Source organism: Nerophis ophidion, linkage group LG01, assembly GCF_033978795.1.
Source record: "Nerophis ophidion isolate RoL-2023_Sa linkage group LG01, RoL_Noph_v1.0, whole genome shotgun sequence".
Lineage (NCBI taxonomy): Eukaryota > Metazoa > Chordata > Actinopteri > Syngnathiformes > Syngnathidae > Nerophis > Nerophis ophidion.
The window spans coordinates 1218035-1245534 of record NC_084611.1 but is presented as its reverse complement, the minus strand read 5'-3'; the positions used below and the strand labels follow the sequence as shown (position 1 = coordinate 1245534).

Sequence of the window (27500 nt, the reverse complement as noted above, 5' to 3'; positions counted from 1 at the left end):
CAACAAGACATTCAACCACAGCAACAAGACATTCAACCACAGCAACAAGACATTCAACCACAGCAACAAGACATTCAACCACAGCAACAAGACATTCAACCACAGCAACAAGACATTCAACCACAGCAACAAGACATTCAACCACAGCAACAAGACATTCAACCACAGCAACAAGACACTCAACCACAGCAACAAGACATTCAACCACAGCAACAAGACACTCAACCACAGCAACAAGACATTCAACCACAGCAACAAGACATTCAACCACAGCAACAAGACATTCAACCACAGCAACAAGACACTCAACCACAGCAACAAGACACTCAACCACAGCAACAAGACATTCAACCACAGCAACAAGACATTCAACCACAGCAACAAGACATTCAACCACAGCAACAAGACATTCAACCACAGCAAGAAAACATACAACCACAGCAAGAAGAAAACATACAACCACAGCAACAAGACATTCAACCACAGCAACAAGACATTCAACCACAGCAACAAGACATTCAACCACAGCAACAAGACACTCAACCACAGCAACAAGACATACAACCACAGCAACAAGACATTCAACCACAGCAACAAGACATTCAACCACAGCAACAAGACACTCAACCACAGCAACAAGACACTCAACCACAGCAACAAGACATTCAACCACAGCAACAAGACATTCAACCACAGCAACAAGACATTCAACCACAGCAACAAGACATTCAACCACAGCAACAAGACATTCAACCACAGCAACAAGACATTCAACCACAGCAACAAGACATTCAACCACAGCAACAAGACATTCAACCACAGCAACAAGACATTCAACCACAGCAAGAAAACATACAACCACAGCAAGAAGAAAACATACAACCACAGCAACAAGACATTCAACCACAGCAACAAGACATTCAACCACAGCAACAAGACATTCAACCACAGCAACAAGACATTCAACCACAGCAACAAGACATTCAACCACAGCAACAAGACATTCAACCACAGCAACAAGACATTCAACCACAGCAACAAGACATTCAACCACAGCAACAAGACACTCAACCACAGCAACAAGACATTCAACCACAGCAACAAGACACTCAACCACAGCAACAAGACATTCAACCACAGCAACAAGACATTCAACCACAGCAACAAGACACTCAACCACAGCAACAAGACATTCAACCACAGCAACAAGACATTCAACCACAGCAACAAGACATTCAACCACAGCAACAAGACATTCAACCACAGCAACAAGACATTCAACCACAGCAACAAGACATTCAACCACAGCAACAAGACATTCAACCACAGCAACAAGACATTCAACCACAGCAACAAGACACTCAACCACAGCAACAAGACATTCAACCACAGCAACAAGACATTCAACCACAGCAACAAGACACTCAACCACAGCAACAAGACATTCAACCACAGCAACAAGACACTCAACCACAGCAACAAGACATTCAACCACAGCAACAAGACATTCAACCACAGCAACAAGACACTCAACCACAGCAACAAGACATTCAACCACAGCAACAAGACATTCAACCACAGCAACAAGACATTCAACCACAGCAACAAGACATTCAACCACAGCAACAAGACATTCAACCACAGCAACAAGACACTCAACCACAGCAACAAGACATTCAACCACAGCAACAAGACATTCAACCACAGCAACAAGACATTCAACCACAGCAACAAGACATTCAACCACAGCAACAAGACATTCAACCACAGCAACAAGACATTCAACCACAGCAACAAGACATTCAACCACAGCAACAAGACATTCAACCACAGCAACAAGACATTCAACCACAGCAACAAGACATTCAACCACAGCAACAAGACACTCAACCACAGCAACAAGACACTCAACCACAGCAACAAGACATTCAACCACAGCAACAAGACATTCAACCACAGCAACAAGACATTCAACCACAGCAACAAGACATTCAACCACAGCAACAAGACATTCAACCACAGCAACAAGACATTCAACCACAGCAACAAGACACTCAACCACAGCAACAAGACATTCAACCACAGCAACAAGACATTCAACCACAGCAACAAGACATTCAACCACAGCAACAAGACATTCAACCACAGCAACAAGACATTCAACCACAGCAACAAGACATTCAACCACAGCAACAAGACATTCAACCACAGCAACAAGACATTCAACCACAGCAACAAGACATTCAACCACAGCAACAAGACATTCAACCACAGCAACAAGACATTCAACCACAGCAACAAGACACTCAACCACAGCAACAAGACATTCAACCACAGCAACAAGACATTCAACCACAGCAACAAGACATTCAACCACAGCAACAAGACACTCAACCACAGCAACAAGACACTCAACCACAGCAACAAGACATTCAACCACAGCAACAAGACATTCAACCACAGCAAGAAAACATACAACCACAGCAAGAAGAAAACATACAACCACAGCAACAAGACATTCAACCACAGCAACAAGACATTCAACCACAGCAACAAGACATTCAACCACAGCAACAAGACATTCAACCACAGCAACAAGACATTCAACCACAGCAACAAGACATTCAACCACAGCAACAAGACATTCAACCACAGCAACAAGACATTCAACCACAGCAACAAGACATTCAACCACAGCAACAAGACATTCAACCACAGCAACAAGACATTCAACCACAGCAACAAGACACTCAACCACAGCAACAAGACATTCAACCACAGCAACAAGACACTCAACCACAGCAACAAGACATTCAACCACAGCAACAAGACACTCAACCACAGCAACAAGACACTCAACCACAGCAACAAGACATTCAACCACAGCAACAAGACATTCAACCACAGCAACAAGACATTCAACCACAGCAACAAGACATTCAACCACAGCAACAAGACATTCAACCACAGCAACAAGACATTCAACCACAGCAACAAGACACTCAACCACAGCAACAAGACACTCAACCACAGCAACAAGACATTCAACCACAGCAACAAGACATTCAACCACAGCAACAAGACATTCAACCACAGCAACAAGACATTCAACCACAGCAACAAGACATTCAACCACAGCAACAAGACATTCAACCACAGCAACAAGACATTCAACCACAGCAACAAGACATTCAACCACAGCAACAAGACATTCAACCACAGCAAGAAAACATACAACCACAGCAAGAAGAAAACATACAACCACAGCAACAAGACATTCAACCACAGCAACAAGACATTCAACCACAGCAACAAGACATTCAACCACAGCAACAAGACATTCAACCACAGCAACAAGACATTCAACCACAGCAACAAGACATTCAACCACAGCAACAAGACACTCAACCACAGCAACAAGACATTCAACCACAGCAACAAGACATTCAACCACAGCAACAAGACATTCAACCACAGCAACAAGACATTCAACCACAGCAACAAGACATTCAACCACAGCAACAAGACATTCAACCACAGCAACAAGACATTCAACCACAGCAACAAGACATTCAACCACAGCAACAAGACATTCAACCACAGCAACAAGACATTCAACCACAGCAACAAGACATTCAACCACAGCAACAAGACATTCAACCACAGCAAGAAAACATACAACCACAGCAAGAAGAAAACATACAACCACAGCAACAAGACATTCAACCACAGCAACAAGACATTCAACCACAGCAACAAGACATTCAACCACAGCAACAAGACATTCAACCACAGCAACAAGACATTCAACCACAGCAAGAAAACATACAACCACAGCAAGAAGAAAACATACAACCACAGCAACAAGACATTCAACCACAGCAAGAAAACATACAACCACAGCAAGAAGAAAACATACAACCACAGCAACAAGACATTCAACCACAGCAACAAGACATTCAACCACAGCAACAAGACATTCAACCACAGCAACAAGACATTCAACCACAGCAACAAGACACTCAACCACAGCAACAAGACATTCAACCACAGCAACAAGACATTCAACCACAGCAACAAGACACTCAACCACAGCAACAAGACATTCAACCACAGCAACAAGACACTCAACCACAGCAACAAGACATTCAACCACAGCAACAAGACATTCAACCACAGCAACAAGACATTCAACCACAGCAACAAGACATTCAACCACAGCAAGAAAACATACAACCACAGCAAGAAGAAAACATACAACCACAGCAACAAGACATTCAACCACAGCAAGAAAACATACAACCACAGCAAGAAGAAAACATACAACCACAGCAACAAGACATTCAACCACAGCAAGAAGACATTCAACCACAGCAAGAAAACATACAACCACAGCAAGAAGAAAACATACAACCACAGCAACAAGACATTCAACCACAGCAACAAGACATTCAACCACAGCAACAAGACATTCAACCACAGCAACAAGACACTCAACCACAGCAACAAGACATTCAACCACAGCAACAAGACATTCAACCACAGCAACAAGACATTCAACCACAGCAACAAGACATTCAACCACAGCAACAAGACATTCAACCACAGCAAGAAAACATACAACCACAGCAAGAAGAAAACATACAACCACAGCAACAAGACATTCAACCACAGCAAGAAGACATTCAACCACAGCAAGAAAACATACAACCACAGCAAGAAGAAAACATACAACCACAGCAACAAGACATTCAACCACAGCAAGAAGACATTCAACCACAGCAAGAAAACATTCAACCACAGCAAGAAGAAAACATACAACCACAGCAACAAGACATTCAACCACAGCAACAAGACATTCAACCACAGCAAGAAGAAAACATACAACCACAGCAAGAAAACATACAACCACAGCAAGAAAACATACAACCACAGCAACAAGTGTCACCAATGACTTTTCAAGTGAGACATTTAGCTGAGAGATGATTTCCAATGATGGTCAGCATGATGAGACTTGAGTGATTGACAGGTGTCAAAGAGTACTCACTGGTACTTACTTGAAGGGCTTCTCTCCCGTGTGAGTGCGGATGTGGTTGTTGAGCGTGGTGGCGCCGGCGAAGGCGCGGCCGCAGTATCCGCACTTGAAGGGTCGGTCACTGGAGTGAGTGACCACGTGGTTCCTCAACTCCGAGGGCTGGGAGAAGGAGAGCGAGCAATGTCCACACTGGTAGGGCCTGAAACACAGCAGCACACCTGTCACCTGAGGGGGCGGAGCTACTGTCCACACTGGTAGGGCCTGAAACACAGCAGCACACCTGTCACCTGAGGGGGCGGAGCTACTGCTTGAGGGACGCTCAAAGCAAACCAGGCATTGGACTACTCAGTGTTTTGTGATGACATGATTGCATCATCTCTCTGTCTGTCTTCATTCACCGTGACTACCTGTCTGTCTTCATTCACCATGACTATCTGTCTGTCTTCATTCACCATGACTATCTGTCTGTCTTCATTCACCGTGACTATCTGTGTGTCTTCATTCACCGTGACTATCTGTGTGTCTTCATTCACCATGACTATCTGTGTGTCTTCATTCACCATGACTATCTGTGTGTCTTCATTCACCGTGACTATCTGTGTGTCTTCATTCACCATGACTATCTGTGTGTCTTCATTCACCGTGACTATCTGTGTGTCTTCATTCACCATGACTATCTGTGTGTCTTCATTCACCATGACTATCTGTGTGTCTTCATTCACCATGACTATCTGTGTGTCTTCATTCAGCGTGACTATCTTTGTGTCTTCATTCACCATGACTATCTGTGTGTCTTCATTCACCATGACTATCTGTGTGTCTTCATTCACCATGACTATCTGTGTGTCTTCATTCACCATGACTATCTGTGTGTCTTCATTCACCATGACTATCTGCTGTCTTCATTCACCATGACTATCTGTGTGTCTTCATTCACCATGACTATCTGCTGTCTTCATTCACCATGACTATCTGTGTGTCTTCATTCACCATGACTATCTGTGTGTCTTCATTCACCATGACTATCTGTGTGTCTTCATTCACCATGACTATCTGTCTGTCTTCATTCACCATGACTATCTGTGTGTCTTCATTCACCATGACTATCTGTGTGTCTTCATTCACCGTGACTATCTGTGTGTCTTCATTCACCGTGACTATCTGTGTGTCTTCATTCACCGTGACTATCTGTGTGTCTTCATTCACCGTGACTATCTGTGTGTCTTCATTCACCATGACTATCTGTGTCTTCATTCACCATGACTATCTGTGTGTCTTCATTCACCATGACTATCTGTGTGTCTTCATTCAGCGTGACTATCTGTGTGTCTTCATTCACCATGACTGTGTGTCTTCATTCACCATGACTATCTGTGTGTCTTCATTCACCATGACTATCTGTGTGTCTTCATTCACCATGACTATCTGTGTGTCTTCATTCACCATGACTATCTGCTGTCTTCATTCACCATGACTATCTGTCTGTCTTCATTCACCATGACTATCTGTGTGTCTTCATTCACCATGACTATCTGTGTGTCTTCATTCACCGTGACTATCTGTGTGTCTTCATTCACCGTGACTATCTGTGTGTCTTCATTCACCGTGACTATCTGTGTGTCTTCATTCACCATGACTATCTGTGTGTCTTCATTCACCATGACTATCTGTGTGTCTTCATTCACCATGACTATCTGTGTGTCTTCATTCACCATGACTATCTGTGTGTCTTCATTCAGCGTGACTATCTGTGTGTCTTCATTCACCATGACTGTGTGTCTTCATTCACCATGACTATCTGTGTGTCTTCATTCACCATGACTATCTGTGTGTCTTCATTCACCATGACTATCTGTGTGTCTTCATTCACCATGACTCTGCTGTCTTCATTCACCATGACTATCTGTGTGTCTTCATTCACCATGACTATCTGCTGTCTTCATTCACCATGACTATCTGTGTGTCTTCATTCACCATGACTATCTGTGTGTCTTCATTCACCATGACTATCTGTGTGTCTTCATTCACCATGACTGTGTGTCTTCATTCACCATGACTATCTGTGTGTCTTCATTCACCATGACTATCTGTGTGTCTTCATTCACCATGACTATCTGTGTGTCTTCATTCACCATGACTATCTGCTGTCTTCATTCACCATGACTATCTGTGTGTCTTCATTCACCATGACTATCTGCTGTCTTCATTCACCATGACTATCTGTGTGTCTTCATTCACCATGACTATCTGCTGTCTTCATTCACCATGACTATCTGTGTGTCTTCATTCACCATGACTATCTGCTGTCTTCATTCACCATGACTATCTGTGTGTCTTCATTCACCATGACTATCTGTGTGTCTTCATTCACCGTGACTATCTGTGTGTCTTCATTCACCATGACTATCTGTGTGTCTTCATTCACCATGACTATCTGTGTGTCTTCATTCACCGTGACTATCTGTGTGTCTTCATTCACCATGACTATCTGTGTGTCTTCATTCACCGTGACTATCTGTGTGTCTTCATTCACCATGACTATCTGTGTGTCTTCATTCACCGTGACTATCTGTGTGTCTTCATTCACCATGACTATCTGTGTGTGTTCATTCACCGTGACTATCTGTGTGTCTTCATTCACCATGACTATCTGTGTGTCTTCATTCACCGTGACTATCTGTGTGTCTTCATTCACCATGACTATCTGTGTGTCTTCATTCACCGTGACTATCTGTGTGTCTTCATTCACCATGACTATCTGTGTGTCTTTATTCACCGTGACTATCTGTGTGTCTTCATTCACCATGACTATCTGTGTGTCTTCATTCACCGTGACTATCTGTGTGTCTTCATTCACCATGACTATCTGTGTGTCTTCATTCACCATGACTATCTGTGTGTCTTCATTCACCGTGACTATCTGTGTGTCTTCATTCACCATGACTATCTGTGTGTCTTCATTCACCGTGACTATCTGTGTGTCTTCATTCACCGTGACTATCTGTGTGTCTTCATTCACCATGACTATCTGTGTGTCTTCATTCACTGTGACTATCTGTGTGTCTTCATTCACCATGACTATCTGTGTGTCTTTATTCACCGTGACTATCTGTGTGTCTTCATTCACCATGACTATCTGTGTGTCTTCATTCACCGTGACTATCTGTGTGTCTTCATTCACCATGACTATCTGTGTGTCTTCATTCACCATGACTATCTGTGTGTCTTCATTCACCGTGACTATCTGTGTGTCTTCATTCACCATGACTATCTGTGTGTCTTCATTCACCGTGACTATCTGTGTGTCTTCATTCACCATGACTATCTGTGTGTCTTCATTCACCATGACTATCTGTGTGTCTTCATTCACCGTGACTATCTGTGTGTCTTCATTCACCGTGACTATCTGTGTGTCTTCATTCACCGTGACTATCTGTGTGTCTTCATTCACCATGACTATCTGTGTGTCTTCATTCACCATGACTATCTGTGTGTCTTCATTCACCATGACTATCTGTGTGTCTTCATTCAGCGTGACTATCTGTGTGTCTTCATTCACCATGACTGTGTGTCTTCATTCACCATGACTATCTGTGTGTCTTCATTCACCATGACTATCTGTGTGTCTTCATTCACCATGACTATCTGTGTGTCTTCATTCACCATGACTATCTGCTGTCTTCATTCACCATGACTATCTGTGTGTCTTCATTCACCATGACTATCTGCTGTCTTCATTCACCATGACTATCTGTGTGTCTTCATTCACCATGACTATCTGCTGTCTTCATTCACCATGACTATCTGTGTGTCTTCATTCACCATGACTATCTGTGTGTCTTCATTCACCATGACTATCCGTGTGTCTTCATTCACCATGACTATCTGTGTGTCTTCATTCACCATGACTGTGTGTCTTCATTCACCATGACTATCTGTGTGTCTTCATTCACCATGACTATCTGTGTGTCTTCATTCACCATGACTATCTGTGTGTCTTCATTCACCATGACTATCTGCTGTCTTCATTCACCATGACTATCTGTGTGTCTTCATTCACCATGACTATCTGCTGTCTTCATTCACCATGACTATCTGTGTGTCTTCATTCACCATGACTATCTGCTGTCTTCATTCACCATGACTATCTGTGTGTCTTCATTCACCATGACTATCTGCTGTCTTCATTCACCATGACTATCTGTGTGTCTTCATTCACCATGACTATCTGTGTGTCTTCATTCACCGTGACTATCTGTGTGTCTTCATTCACCATGACTATCTGTGTGTCTTCATTCACCATGACTATCTGTGTGTCTTCATTCACCGTGACTATCTGTGTGTCTTCATTCACCATGACTATCTGTGTGTCTTCATTCACCGTGACTATCTGTGTGTCTTCATTCACCATGACTATCTGTGTGTCTTCATTCACCGTGACTATCTGTGTGTCTTCATTCACCATGACTATCTGTGTGTCTTCATTCACCGTGACTATCTGTGTGTCTTCATTCACCATGACTATCTGTGTGTCTTCATTCACCGTGACTATCTGTGTGTCTTCATTCACCATGACTATCTGTGTGTCTTCATTCACCGTGACTATCTGTGTGTCTTCATTCACCATGACTATCTGTGTGTCTTTATTCACCGTGACTATCTGTGTGTCTTCATTCACCATGACTATCTGTGTGTCTTCATTCACCGTGACTATCTGTGTGTCTTCATTCACCATGACTATCTGTGTGTCTTCATTCACCATGACTATCTGTGTGTCTTCATTCACCGTGACTATCTGTGTGTCTTCATTCACCATGACTATCTGTGTGTCTTCATTCACCGTGACTATCTGTGTGTCTTCATTCACCATGACTATCTGTGTGTCTTCATTCACCATGACTATCTGTGTGTCTTCATTCACCGTGACTATCTGTGTGTCTTCATTCACCATGACTATCTGTGTGTCTTCATTCACCATGACTATCTGTGTGTCTTCATTCACCATGACTATCTGTGTGTCTTCATTCACCGTGACTATCTGTGTGTCTTCATTCACCGTGACTATCTGTGTGTCTTCATTCACCGTGACTATCAGTGTGTCTTCATTCACCGTGACTATCTGTCTGTCTTCATTCACCGTGACTATCAGTGTGTCTTCATTCACCGTGACTATCTGTGTGTCTTCATTCACCATGACTATCTGTGTGTCTTCATTCACCATGACTATCTGTGTGTCTTCATTCACCATGACTATCTGTGTGTCTTCATTCACCGTGACTATCTGTGTGTCTTCATTCACCGTGACTATCAGTGTGTCTTCATTCACCGTGACTATCTGTCTGTCTTCATTCACCGTGACTATCAGTGTGTCTTCATTCACCGTGACTATCTGTGTGTCTTCATTCACCATGACTATCTGTGTGTCTTCATTCACCATGACTATCTGTGTGTCTTCATTCACCGTGACTATCTGTGTGTCTTCATTCACCATGACTATCTGTGTGTCTTCATTCACCATGACTATCTGTGTGTCTTCATTCACCGTGACTATCTGTGTGTCTTCATTCACCATGACTATCTGTGTGTCTTCATTCACCGTGACTATCTGTGTGTCTTCATTCACCGTGACTATCTGTGTGTCTTCATTCACCATGACTATCTGTGTGTCTTCATTCACTGTGACTATCTGCTGTCTTCATTCACCATGACTATCTGTGTGTCTTCATTCACCATGACTATCTGTGTGTCTTCATTCACCATGACTATCTGTGTGTCTTCATTCACCATGACTATCTGTGTGTCTTCATTCACCATGACTGTGTGTCTTCATTCACCATGACTGTGTGTCTTCATTCACCATGACTATCTGTGTGTCTTCATTCACCATGACTGTGTGTCTTCATTCACCATGACTATCTGTGTGTCTTCATTCACCATGACTATCTGTGTGTCTTCATTCACCATGACTATCTGTGTGTCTTCATTCACCATGACTATCTGTGTGTCTTCATTCACCATGACTGTGTGTCTTCATTCACCATGACTATCTGTGTGTCTTCATTCACCATGACTATCTGCTGTCTTCATTCACCATGACTATCTGTGTGTCTTCATTCACCATGACTATCTGCTGTCTTCATTCACCATGACTATCTGTGTGTCTTCATTCACCATGACTATCTGCTGTCTTCATTCACCATGACTATCTGTGTGTCTTCATTCACCATGACTATCTGCTGTCTTCATTCACCGTGACTATCTGTGTGTCTTCATTCACCATGACTATCTGTGTGTCTTCATTCACCGTGACTATCTGTGTGTCTTCATTCACCATGACTATCTGTGTGTCTTCATTCACCATGACTATCTGTGTGTCTTCATTCACCGTGACTATCTGTGTGTCTTCATTCACCATGACTATCTGTGTGTCTTCATTCACCGTGACTATCTGTGTGTCTTCATTCACCGTGACTATCTGTGTGTCTTCATTCACCGTGACTATCTGTGTGTCTTCATTCACCATGACTATCTGTGTGTCTTCATTCACCGTGACTATCTGTGTGTCTTCATTCACCGTGACTATCTGTGTGTCTTCATTCACCGTGACTATCTGTGTGTCTTCATTCACCATGACTATCTGTGTGTCTTCATTCACCGTGACTATCTGTGTGTCTTCATTCACCATGACTATCTGTGTGTCTTTATTCACCGTGACTATCTGTGTGTCTTCATTCACCATGACTATCTGTGTGTCTTCATTCACCGTGACTATCTGTGTGTCTTCATTCACCATGACTATCTGTGTGTCTTCATTCACCATGACTATCTGTGTGTCTTCATTCACCGTGACTATCTGTGTGTCTTCATTCACCATGACTATCTGTGTGTCTTCATTCACCGTGACTATCTGTGTGTCTTCATTCACCATGACTATCTGTGTGTCTTCATTCACCATGACTATCTGTGTGTCTTCATTCACCGTGACTATCTGTGTGTCTTCATTCACCATGACTATCTGTGTGTCTTCATTCACCATGACTATCTGTGTGTCTTCATTCACCATGACTATCTGTGTGTCTTCATTCACCGTGACTATCTGTGTGTCTTCATTCACCGTGACTATCTGTGTGTCTTCATTCACCGTGACTATCAGTGTGTCTTCATTCACCGTGACTATCTGTCTGTCTTCATTCACCGTGACTATCAGTGTGTCTTCATTCACCGTGACTATCTGTGTGTCTTCATTCACCATGACTATCTGTGTGTCTTCATTCACCATGACTATCTGTGTGTCTTCATTCACCATGACTATCTGTGTGTCTTCATTCACCGTGACTATCTGTGTGTCTTCATTCACCGTGACTATCTGTGTGTCTTCATTCACCGTGACTATCAGTGTGTCTTCATTCACCGTGACTATCTGTCTGTCTTCATTCACCGTGACTATCAGTGTGTCTTCATTCACCGTGACTATCTGTGTGTCTTCATTCACCATGACTATCTGTGTGTCTTCATTCACCATGACTATCTGTGTGTCTTCATTCACCGTGACTATCTGTGTGTCTTCATTCACCATGACTATCTGTGTGTCTTCATTCACCATGACTATCTGTGTGTCTTCATTCACCGTGACTATCTGTCTGTCTTCATTCACCGTGACTATCTGTGTGTCTTCATTCACCGTGACTATCAGTGTGTCTTCATTCACCGTGACTATCTGTCTGTCTTCATTCACCGTGACTATCAGTGTGTCTTCATTCACCGTGACTATCTGTGTGTCTTCATTCACCATGACTATCTGTGTGTCTTCATTCACCATGACTATCTGTGTGTCTTCATTCACCATGACTATCTGTGTGTCTTCATTCACCGTGACTATCTGTCTGTCTTCATTCACCGTGACTATCTGTGTGTCTTCATTCACCGTGACTATCAGTGTGTCTTCATTCACCGTGACTATCTGTCTGTCTTCATTCACCGTGACTATCAGTGTGTCTTCATTCACCGTGACTATCTGTGTGTCTTCATTCACCATGACTATCTGTGTGTCTTCATTCACCATGACTATCTGTGTGTCTTCATTCACCATGACTATCTGTGTGTCTTCATTCACCATGACTATCTGTGTGTCTTCATTCACCATGACTATCAGTGTGTCTTCATTCACCGTGACTATCTGTCTGTCTTCATTCACCGTGACTATCAGTGTGTCTTCATTCACCGTGACTATCTGTGTGTCTTCATTCACCATGACTATCTGTGTGTCTTCATTCACCATGACTATCTGTGTGTCTTCATTCACCATGACTATCTGTGTGTCTTCATTCACCGTGACTATCTGTCTGTCTTCATTCACCGTGACTATCAGTGTGAAGGTTTAGGTTTATGGTGTCTCAGAAGCGGCCAATGAGGAAGAAATATTTCTGCACTCCTTTTCTTTTACACTGAATTTTTATACAGATTTACTTTACACTGAAGCTTTTTAACACTCATTTTTTTAACATTCATTTTTACACACTGATTTTATTTTTACACTGTTTTTTTATGAACTAATTCTTTTGTACACTCATTTTCTTCACACTCAAATTCTACACAAAACATTTTTTATACAACATTATTATGATTTGAATTTTTCCAACACAATTTAATGTTAAAGTTGTGTTGTCGAATGCAAAACATGACTTCTGATGCATGAACATGACACACACTTCTTTCTGCACAAAGTGGACACACACACACACACTTACGCACGCACGCACACACACACGCATGCATGTGCACGCACACACATGCACACACACACGCACGCACACACGCGTACGCACACACACTCACACGCACATGCACTCGCACAAACACACACACACACACACTCACTCACACAAACACACACACACGAACACAAGTACACACATGCACAAACACACACACACACGTGGCTCGGCTAGTTGTGTGTGTTGTTGTTGTGGAGCATGAGCAGCATGTGTGTTACACAAACACACACACCTTCCAGCAGGTTCCGTGTGAGCGTGAGAGACAAACATGCAAAGCACAATAACTACCGAGCACGTACAGTAAATAATAGAGAAAATGTACAGTAAATAATAGAGAAAATGTACAGTAAATAATAGAGAAAATGTACAGTAAATAATAGAGAAAATGTACAGTAAATAATAGAGAAAATGTACAGTAAATAATAGAGAAAATGTACAGTAAATAATAGAGAAAAAGAAAACTGGAATATCCTCACTTGCAGTTTTGGGCAGAGGGTGTGTGTGTGTGTGTGTGTGTGTGTGTGTGTGTGTGTGTGTGTGTGTGTGTGTGTGTGTGTGTGTTGTCATTGATCAGGACACACTTGGCTGGGCCGGCACGCTATTTATTTATTAGCTGCTTTTCTATGAAGAGTGTCATTGATCCTGAATACTTGAGGCTGATCAATGTCAGGATATTATATTGTGGGTGGGGGGGGGGGGGGGGGGGGGGGGGGGGGGGGGGGGGGGGGACTCATGTCTGTTTATTACAGTGCAGTCAGCCTGACGCTGGAACCTACACAAACTCACACGTTCATTACAGTGCAGTCAGCCTGATGCTGGAACCTACACAAACTCACACGTTCATTACAGTGCAGTCAGCCTGATGCTGGAACCTACACAAACTCACACGTTCATTACAGTGCAGTCAGCCTGACGCTGGAACCTACACACACTCACACGTTCATTACAGTGCAGTCAGCCTGATGCTGGAACCTACACAAACTCACACGTTTATTACAGTGCAGTCAGCCTGATGCTGGAACCTACACAAACTCACACGTGTCATTACAGTGCAGTCAGCCTGATGCTGGAACCTACACAAACTCACACGTTCATTACAGTGCAGTCAGCCTGACGCTGGAACCTACACACACTCACACGTTCATTACAGTGCAGTCAGCCTGATGCTGGAACCTACACAAACTCACACGTTTATTACAGTGCAGTCAGCCTGATGCTGGAACCTACACACACTCACACGTTCATTACAGTGCAGTCAGCCTGATGCTGGAACCTACACACACTCACACGTTCATTACAGTGCAGTCAGCCTGACGCTGGAACCTACACAAACTCACACGTTCATTACAGTGCAGTCAGCCTGATGCTGGAACCTACACAAACTCACACGTTCATTACAGTGCAGTCAGCCTGATGCTGGAACCTACACAAACTCACACGTTCATTACAGTGCAGTCAGCCTGACGCTGGAACCTACACACACTCACACGTTCATTACAGTGCAGTCAGCCTGATGCTGGAACCTACACAAACTCACACGTTTATTACAGTGCAGTCAGCCTGATGCTGGAACCTACACAAACTCACACGTTCATTACAGTGCAGTCAGCCTGATGCTGGAACCTACACAAACTCACACGTTCATTACAGTGCAGTCAGCCTGACGCTGGAACCTACACACACTCACACGTTCATTACAGTGCAGTCAGCCTGATGCTGGAACCTACACAAACTCACACGTTTATTACAGTGCAGTCAGCCTGATGCTGGAACCTACACACACTCACACGTTCATTACAGTGCAGTCAGCCTGATGCTGGAACCTACACACACTCACACGTTCATTACAGTGCAGTCAGCCTGACGCTGGAACCCTACACAAACTCACACGTTCATTACAGTGCAGTCAGCCTGATGCTGGAACCTACACAAACTCACACGTTCATTACAGTGCAGTCAGCCTGATGCTGGAACCTACACAAACTCACACGTTCATTACAGTGCAGTCAGCCTGACGCTGGAACCTACACACACTCACACGTTCATTACAGTGCAGTCAGCCTGATGCTGGAACCTACACAAACTCACACGTTTATTACAGTGCAGTCAGCCTGATGCTGGAACCTACACAAACTCACACGTTCATTACAGTGCAGTCAGCCTGATGCTGGAACCTACACAAACTCACACGTTCATTACAGTGCAGTCAGCCTGACGCTGGAACCTACACACACTCACACGTTCATTACAGTGCAGTCAGCCTGATGCTGGAACCTACACAAACTCACACGTTTATTACAGTGCAGTCAGCCTGATGCTGGAACCTACACACACTCACACGTTCATTACAGTGCAGTCAGCCTGATGCTGGAACCTACACACACTCACACGTTCATTACAGTGCAGTCAGCCTGACGCTGGAACCTACACAAACTCACACGTTCATTACAGTGCAGTCAGCCTGATGCTGGAACCTACACAAACTCACACGTTCATTACAGTGCAGTCAGCCTGATGCTGGAACCTACACAAACTCACACGTTCATTACAGTGCAGTCAGCCTGACGCTGGAACCTACACACACTCACACGTTCATTACAGTGCAGTCAGCCTGATGCTGGAACCTACACAAACTCACACGTTTATTACAGTGCAGTCAGCCTGATGCTGGAACCTACACAAACTCACACGTTCATTACAGTGCAGTCAGCCTGATGCTGGAACCTACACAAACTCACACGTTCATTACAGTGCAGTCAGCCTGACGCTGGAACCTACACACACTCACACGTTCATTACAGTGCAGTCAGCCTGATGCTGGAACCTACACAAACTCACACGTTTATTACAGTGCAGTCAGCCTGATGCTGGAACCTACACACACTCACACGTTCATTACAGTGCAGTCAGCCCTGATGCTGGAACCTACACACACTCACACGTTCATTACAGTGCAGTCAGCCTGACGCTGGAACCTACACAAACTCACACGTTCATTACAGTGCAGTCAGCCTGATGCTGGAACCTACACAAACTCACAACGTTCATTACAGTGCAGTCAGGCCTGATGCTGGAACCTACACAAACTCACACGTTCATTACAGTGCAGTCAGCCTGACGCTGGAACCTACACACACTCACACGTTCATTACAGTGCAGTCAGCCTGATGCTGGAACCTACACAAACTCACACGTTTATTACAGTGCAGTCAGCCTGATGCTGGAACCTACACAAACTCACACGTTCATTACAGTGCAGTCAGCCTGATGCTGGAACCTACACAAACTCACACGTTCATTACAGTGCAGTCAGCCTGACGCTGGAACCTACACACACTCACACGTTCATTACAGTGCAGTCAGCCTGATGCTGGAACCTACACAAACTCACACGTTTATTACAGTGCAGTCAGCCTGATGCTGGAACCTACACACACTCACACGTTCATTACAGTGCAGTCAGCCTGATGCTGGAACCTACACACACTCACACGTTCATTACAGTGCAGTCAGCCTGACGCTGGAACCTACACAAACTCACACGTTCATTACAGTGCAGTCAGCCTGATGCTGGAACCTACACACACTCACACGTTCATTACAGTGCAGTCAGCCTGATGCTGGAACCTACACAAACTCACACGTTTATTACAGTGCAGTCAGCCTGATGCTGGAACCTACACACACTCACACGTTCATTACAGTGCAGTCAGCCTGACGCTGGAACCTACACAAACTCACATGTTTATTACAGTGCAGTCAGCCTGATGCTGGAACCTACACAAACTCACACGTTTATTACAGTGCAGTCAGCCTGATGCTGGAACCTACACAAACTCACACGTTTATTACAGTGCAGTCAGCCTGATGCTGGAACCTACACAAACTCACACGTTTATTACAGTGCAGTCAGCCTGACGCTGGAACCTACACAAACTCACACGTTTATTACAGTGCAGTCAGCCTGATGCTGGAACCTACACAAACTCACATGTTTATTACAGTGCAGTCAGCCTGATGCTGGAACCTACACAAACTCACACGTTTATTACAGTGCAGTCAGCCTGATGCTGGAACCTACACAAACTCACACGTTTATTACAGTGCAGTCAGCCTGACGCTGGAACCTACACAAACTCACACGTTTATTACAGTGCAGTCAGCCTGATGCTGGAACCTACAGAAAATCACATGTTGGACTACAAACTAGCCAGCCAGCCAACAGTCAGATGGTTAACAACAACACACAATCATACTAACACACTTCCTGTGTCTGTAACAACAACACACAATCATACTAACACACTTCCTGTGTCTGTAACAACAACACACAATCATACTAACACACTTCCTGTGTCTGTAACAACAACACACAATCATACTAACACACTTCCTGTGTCTGTAACAACAACACACAAGTCATACTAACACACTTCCTGTGTCTGTAACAACAACACACAACCATACTAACACACTTCCTGTGTCTGTAACAACAACACACAATCATACTAACACACTTCCTGTGTCTGTAACAACAACACACAATCATACTAACACACTTCCTGTGTCTGTAACAACAACACACAATCATACTAACACACTTCCTGTGTCTGTAACAACAACACACAATCATACTAACACACTTCCTGTGTCTGTAACAACAACACACAATCATACTAACACACTTCCTGTGTCTGTAACAACAACACACAATCATACTAACACACTTCCTGTGTCTGTAACAACAACACACAACCATACTAACACACTTCCTGTGTCTGTAACAACAACACACAATCATACTAACACACTTCCTGTGTCTGTAACAACAACACACAATCATACAGAACACACTTCCTGTGTCTGTAACAACAACACACAATCATACTAACACACTTCCTGTGTCTGTAACAACAAGACACAATCATACTAACACACTTCCTGTGTCTGTAACAACAACACACAATCATACTAACACACTTCCTGTGTCTGTAACAACAAGACACAATCATACTAACACACTTCCTGTGTCTGTAACAACAACACACAACCATACTAACACACTTCCTGTGTCTGTAACAACAACACACAATCATACTAACAGCACTTCCTGTGTCTGTAACAACAACACACAATCATACTAACACACTTCCTGTGTCTGTAACAACAACACACAATCATACTAACACACTTCCTGTGTCTGTAACAACAACACACAATCATACTAACACACTTCCTGTGTCTGTAACAACAACACACAATCATACTAACACACTTCTGTGTCTGTAACAACAACACACAATCATACTAACACACTTCCTGTGTCTGTAACAACAACACACAATCATACTAACACACTTCCTGTGTCTGTAACAACAACACACAATCATACTAACACACTTCCTGTGTCTGTAACAACAACACACAATCATACTAACACACTTCCTGTGTCTGTAACAACAACACACAATCATACTAACACACTTCCTGTGTCTGTAACAAGAACACAATCATACTAACACACTTCCTGTGTCTGTAACAACAACACACAATCATACTAACACACTTCCTGTGTCTGTAACAACAACACACAATCATACTAACACACTTCCTGTGTCTGTAACAACAACACACAATCATACTAACACACTTCCTGTGTCTGTAACAACAACACACAATCATACTAACACACTTCCTGTGTCTGTAACAACAACACACAATCATACTAACACACTTCCTGTGTCTGTAACAACAAGACACAATCATACTAACACACTTCCTGTGTCTGTAACAACAACACACAATCATACTAACACACTTCCTGTGTCTGTAACAACAACTACACAATCATACTGACACACTTCCTGTGTCTGTAACAACAACACACAATCATACTGAACACACTTCCTGTGTCTGTAACAACAACACACAATCATACTAACACACTTCCTGTGTCTGTAACAACAACACACAATCATACTAACACACTTCCTGTGTCTGTAACAACAACACACAATCATACTAACACACTTCCTGTGTCTGTAACAACAACACACAATCATACTAACACACTTCCTGTGTCTGTAACAACAACACACAATCATACTAACACACTTCCTGTGTCTGTAACAACAACACACAATCATACTAACACACTTCCTGTGTCTGTAACACAAGACACAATCATACTAACACACTTCCTGTGTCTGTAACAACAAGACACAATCATACTAACACACTTCCTGTGTCTGTAACAACAACACACAATCATACTAACACACTTCCTGTGTCTGTAACAACAACACACAATCATACTAACACACTTCCTGTGTCTGTAACAACAACACACAATCATACTAACACACTTCCTGTGTCTGTAACAACAAGACACAATCATACTAACACACTTCCTGTGTCTGTAACAACAACACACAATCATACTAACACACTTCCTGTGTCTGTAACAACAACACACAATCATACTAACACACTTCCTGTGTCTGTAACAACAACACACAATCATACTAACACACTTCCTGTGTCTGTAACAACAACACACAATCATACTAACACACTTCCTGTGTCTGTAACAACAACACACAATCATACTAACACACTTCCTGTGTCTGTAACAACAACACACAATCATACTAACACACTTCCTGTGTCTGTAACAACAACACACAATCATACTAACACACTTCCTGTGTCTGTAACAACAACACACAATCATACTAACACACTTCCTGTGTCTGTAACAACAACACACAATCATACTAACACACTTCCTGTGTCTGTAACAACAACACACAATCATACTAACACACTTCCTGTGTCTGTAACAACAAGACACAATCATACTAACACACTTCCTGTGTCTGTAACAACAACACACAATCATACTAACACACTTCCTGTGTCTGTAACAACAACACACAATCATACTAACACACTTCCTGTGTCTGTAACAACAACACACAATCATACTAACACACTTCCTGTGTCTGTAACAACAACACACAATCATACTAACACACTTCCTGTGTCTGTAACAACAACACACAATCATACTAACACACTTCCTGTGTCTGTAACAACAACACACAATCATACTAACACACTTCCTGTGTCTGTAACAACAACACACAATCATACTAACACACTTCCTGTGTCTGTAACAACAACACACAATCATACTAACACACTTCCTGTGTCTGTAACAACAACACACAATCATACTAACACACTTCCTGTGTCTGTAACAACAACACACAATCATACTAACACACTTCCTGTGTCTGTAACAACAAGACACAATCATACTAACACACTTCCTGTGTCTGTAACAACAAGACACAATCATACTAACACACTTCCTGTGTCTGTAACAACAACACACAATCATACTAACACACTTCCTGTGTCTGTAACAACACACAATCATACTAACACACTTCCTGTGTCTGTAACAACAACACACAATCATACTAACACACTTCCTGTGTCTGTAACAACAACACACAATCATACTAACACACTTCCTGTGTCTGTAACAACAGACACAATCATACTAACACACTTCCTGTGTCTGTAACAACAAGACACAATCATACTAACACACTTCCTGTGTCTGTAACAACAACACACAATCATACTAACACACTTCCTGTGTCTGTAACAACAACACACAATCATACTAACACACTTCCTGTGTCTGTAACAACAACACACAATCATACTAACACACTTCCTGTGTCTGTAACAACAACACACAATCATACTAACACACTTCCTGTGTCTGTAACAACAACACACAATCATACTAACACACTTCCTGTGTCTGTAACAACAACACACAATCATACTAACACACTTCCTGTGTCTGTAACAACAACACACAATCATACTAACACACTTCCTGTGTCTGTAACAACAACACACACAATCATACTAACACACTTCCTGTGTCTGTAACAACAACACACAATCATACTAACACACTTCCTGTGTCTGTAACAACAACACACAATCATACTAACACACTTCCTGTGTCTGTAACAACAACACACAATCATACTAACACACTTCCTGTGTCTGTAACAACAACACACAATCATACTAACACACTTCCTGTGTCTGTAACAAGACACAATCATACTAACACACTTCCTGTGTCTGTAACAACAAGACACAATCATACTAACACACTTCCTGTGTCTGTAACAACAACACACAATCATACTAACACACTTCCTGTGTCTGTAACAACAACACACAATCATACTAACACACTTCCTGTGTCTGTAACAACAACACACAATCATACTAACACACTTCCTGTGTCTGTAACAACAACACACAATCATACTAACACACTTCCTGTGTCTGTAACAACAAGACACAATCATACTAACACACTTCCTGTGTCTGTAACAACAACACACAATCATACTAACACACTTCCTGTGTCTGTAACAACAACACACAATCATACTAACACACTTCCTGTGTCTGTAACAACAACACACAATCATACTGACACACTTCCTGTGTCTGTAACAACAACACACAATCATACTAACACACTTCCTGTGTCTGTAACAACAACACACAATCATACTAACACACTTCCTGTGTCTGTAACAACAACACACAATCATACTAACACACTTCCTGTGTCTGTAACAACAACACACAATCATACTAACACACTTCCTGTGTCTGTAACAACAACACACAATCATACTAACACAACTTCCTGTGTCTGTAACAACAACACACAATCATACTAACACACTTCCTGTGTCTGTAACAAAACACAATCATACTAACACACTTCCTGTGTCTGTAACAACAAGACACAATCATACTAACACACTTCCTGTGTCTGTAACAACAACACACAATCATACTAACACACTTCCTGTGTCTGTAACAACAACACACAATCATACTAACACACTTCCTGTGTCTGTAACAACAACACACAATCATACTAACACACTTCCTGTGTCTGTAACAACAAGACACAATCATACTAACACACTTCCTGTGTCTGTAACAACAAGACACAATCATACTAACACACTTCCTGTGTCTGTAACAACAAGACACAATCATACTAACACACTTCCTGTGTCTGTAACAACAACACACAATCATACTAACACACTTCCTGTGTCTGTAACAACAACACACAATCATACTAACACACTTCCTGTGTCTGTAACAACAACACACAATCATACTAACACACTTCCTGTGTCTGTAACAACAACACACAATCATACTAACACACTTCCTGTGTCTGTAACAACAACACACAATCATACTAACACACTTCCTGTGTCTGTAACAACAACACACAATCATACTAACACACTTCCTGTGTCTGTAACAACAACACACAATCATACTAACACACTTCCTGTGTCTGTAACAACAAGACACAATCATACTAACACACTTCCTGTGTCTGTAACAACAACACACAATCATACTAACACACTTCCTGTGTCTGTAACAACAAGACACAATCATACTAACACACTTCCTGTGTCTGTAACAACAACACACAATCATACTAACACACTTCCTGTGTCTGTAACAACAACACACAATCATACTAACACACTTCCTGTGTCTGTAACAACAACACACAATCATACTAACACACTTCCTGTGTCTGTAACAACAACACACAATCATACTAACACACTTCCTGTGTCTGTAACAACAACACACAATCATACTAACACACTTCCTGTGTCTGTAACAACAACACACAATCATACTAACACACTTCCTGTGTCTGTAACAACAACACACAATCATACTAACACACTTCCTGTGTCTGTAACAACAACACACAATCATACTAACACACTTCCTGTGTCTGTAACAACAACACACAATCATACTAACACACTTCCTGTGTCTGTAACAACAACACACAATCATACTAACACACTTCCTGTGTCTGTAACAACAAGACACAATCATACTAACACACTTCCTGTGTCTGTAACAACAAGACACAATCATACTAACACACTTCCTGTGTCTGTAACAACAACACACAATCATACTAACACACTTCCTGTGTCTGTAACAACACACAATCATACTAACACACTTCCTGTGTCTGTAACAACAACACACAATCATACTAACACACTTCCTGTGTCTGTAACAACAAGACACAATCATACTAACACACTTCCTGTGTCTGTAACAACAAGACACAATCATACTAACACACTTCCTGTGTCTGTAACAACAACACACAATCATACTAACACACTTCCTGTGTCTGTAACAACAACACACAATCATACTAACACACTTCCTGTGTCTGTAACAACAACACACAATCATACTAACACACTTCCTGTGTCTGTAACAACAACACACAATCATACTAACACACTTCCTGTGTCTGTAACAACAACACACAATCATACTAACACACTTCCTGTGTCTGTAACAACAACACACAATCATACTAACACACTTCCTGTGTCTGTAACAACAACACACAATCATACTAACACACTTCCTGTGTCTGTAACAACAACACACAATCATACTAACACACTTCCTGTGTCTGTAACAACAACACACAATCATACTAACACACTTCCTGTGTCTGTAACAGGACACAATCATACTAACACACTTCCTGTGTCTGTAACAACAAGACACAATCATACTAACACACCTTCCTGTGTCTGTAACAACAACACACAATCATACTAACACACTTCCTGTGTCTGTAACAACAACACACAATCATACTAACACACTTCCTGTGTCTGTAACAACAACACACAATCATACTAACACACTTCCTGTGTCTGTAACAACAACACACAATCATACTAACACACTTCCTGTGTCTGTAACAACAACACACAATCATACTAACACACTTCCTGTGTCTGTAACAACAACACACAATCATACTAACACACTTCCTGTGTCTGTAACAACAACACACAATCATACTAACACACTTCCTGTGTCTGTAACAACAACACACAATCATACTAACACACTTCCTGTGTCTGTAACAACAACAACAATCATACTAACACACTTCCTGTGTCTGTAACAACAACACACAATCATACTAACACACTTCCTGTGTCTGTAACAACAACACACAATCATACTAACACACTTCCTGTGTCTGTAACAACAACACACAATCATACTAACACACTTCCTGTGTCTGTAACAAGACACCAATCATACTAACACACTTCCTGTGTCTGTAACAACAAGACACAATCATACTAACACACTTCCTGTGTCTGTAACAACAACACACAATCATACTAACACACTTCCTGTGTCTGTAACAACAACACACAATCATACTAACACACTTCCTGTGTCTGTAACAACAACACACAATCATACTAACACACTTCCTGTGTCTGTAACAACAACACACAATCATACTAACACACTTCCTGTGTCTGTAACAACAACACACAATCATACTAACACACTTCCTGTGTCTGTAACAACAACACACAATCATACTAACACACTTCCTGTGTCTGTAACAACAACACACAATCATACTAACACACTTCCTGTGTCTGTAACAACAACACACAATCATACTAACACACTTCCTGTGTCTGTAACAACAACACACAATCATACTAACACACTTCCTGTGTCTGTAACAACAACACACAATCATACTAACACACTTCCTGGTCTGTAACAACAACACACAATCATACTAACACACTTCCTGTGTCTGTAACAGGACACAATCATACTAACACACTTCCTGTGTCTATAACAACAAGACACAATCATACTAACACACTTCCTGTGTCTGTAACAACAACACACAATCATACTAACACACTTCCTGTGTCTGTAACAACAACACACAATCATACTAACACACTTCCTGTGTCTGTAACAACAACACACAATCATACTAACACACTTCCTGTGTCTGTAACAACAACACACAATCATACTAACACACTTCCTGTGTCTGTAACAACAACACACAATCATACTAACACACTTCCTGTGTCTGTAACAACAACACACAATCATACTAACACACTTCCTGTGTCTGTAACAACAACACACAATCATACTAACACACTTCCTGTGTCTGTAACAACAACACACAATCATACTAACACACTTCCTGTGTCTGTAACAACAACACACAATCATACTAACACACTTCCTGTGTCTGTAACAACAACACACAATCATACTAACACACTTCCTGTGTCTGTAACAACAACACACAATCATACTAACACACTTCCTGTGTCTGTAACAACAACACACAATCATACTAACACACTTCCTGTGTCTGTAACAACAACACACAATCATACTAACACACTTCCTGTGTCTGTAACAAGACACAATCATACTAACACACTTCCTGTGTCTGTAACAACAAGACACAATCATACTAACACACTTCCTGTGTCTGTAACAACAACACACAATCATACTAACACACTTCCTGTGTCTGTAACAACAACACACAATCATACTAACACACTTCCTGTGTCTGTAACAACAACACACAATCATACTAACACACTTCCTGTGTCTGTAACAACAACACACAATCATACTAACACACTTCCTGTGTCTGTAACAACAACACACAATCATACTAACACACTTCCTGTGTCTGTAACAACAACACACAATCATACTAACACACTTCCTGTGTCTGTAACAACAACACACAATCATACTAACACACTTCCTGTGTCTGTAACAACAACACACAATCATACTAACACACTTCCTGTGTCTGTAACAACAACACACAATCATACTAACACACTTCCTGTGTCTGTAACAACAACACACAATCATACTAACACACTTCCTGTGTCTGTAACAACAAGACACAATCATACTAACACACTTCCTGTGTCTGTAACAACAACACACAATCATACTAACACACCTTCCTGTGTCTGTAACAACAACACACAATCATACTAACACACTTCCTGTGTCTGTAAACAACACACAATCATACTAACACACTTCCTGTGTCTGTAACAACAACACACAATCATACTAACACACTTCCTGTGTCTGTAACAACAAGACACAATCATACTAACACACTTCCTGTGTCTGTAACAACAAGACACAATCATACTAACACACTTCCTGTGTCTGTACACAACAACACACAATCATACTAACACACTTCCTGTGTCTGTAACAACAACACACAATCATACTAACACACTTCCTGTGTCTGTAACAACAACACACAATCATACTAACACACTTCCTGTGTCTGTAACAACAACACACAATCATACTAACACACTTCCTGTGTCTGTAACAACAAACACACAATCATACTAACACACTTCCTGTGTCTGTAACAACAACACACAATCATACTAACACACTTCCTGTGTCTGTAACAACAACACACAATCATACTAACACACTTCCTGTGTCTGTAACAACAACACACAATCATACTAACACACTTCCTGTGTCTGTAACAACAACACACAATCATACTAACACACTTCCTGTGTCTGTAACAACAACACACAATCATACTAACACACTTCCTGTGTCTGTAACAGGACACAATCATACTAACACACTTCCTGTGTCTGTAACAACAAGACACAATCATACTAACACAC

At 41.9% G+C, this 27500-nt stretch overlaps 1 protein-coding gene across 3 annotated transcripts in view; it reads right to left on the bottom strand.

Annotated features, from left to right (window-relative positions):
* The window catches only part of prdm6 (PR domain containing 6), a 96398-nt gene that overhangs the window by 4078 nt on the left and 64820 nt on the right, over positions 1-27500 (bottom strand). For 2 of the 3 annotated variants that reach the window (XM_061887995.1, XM_061888065.1), the window contains exon 8: positions 5058-5234. In XM_061887995.1, the coding sequence (XP_061743979.1) occupies positions 5058-5234 (177 nt within the window). Of the gene's footprint in view, positions 1-5047; positions 5235-27500 lie in introns of all 3 variants that reach the window. The other variant, XM_061888134.1, reaches the window with a different exon arrangement.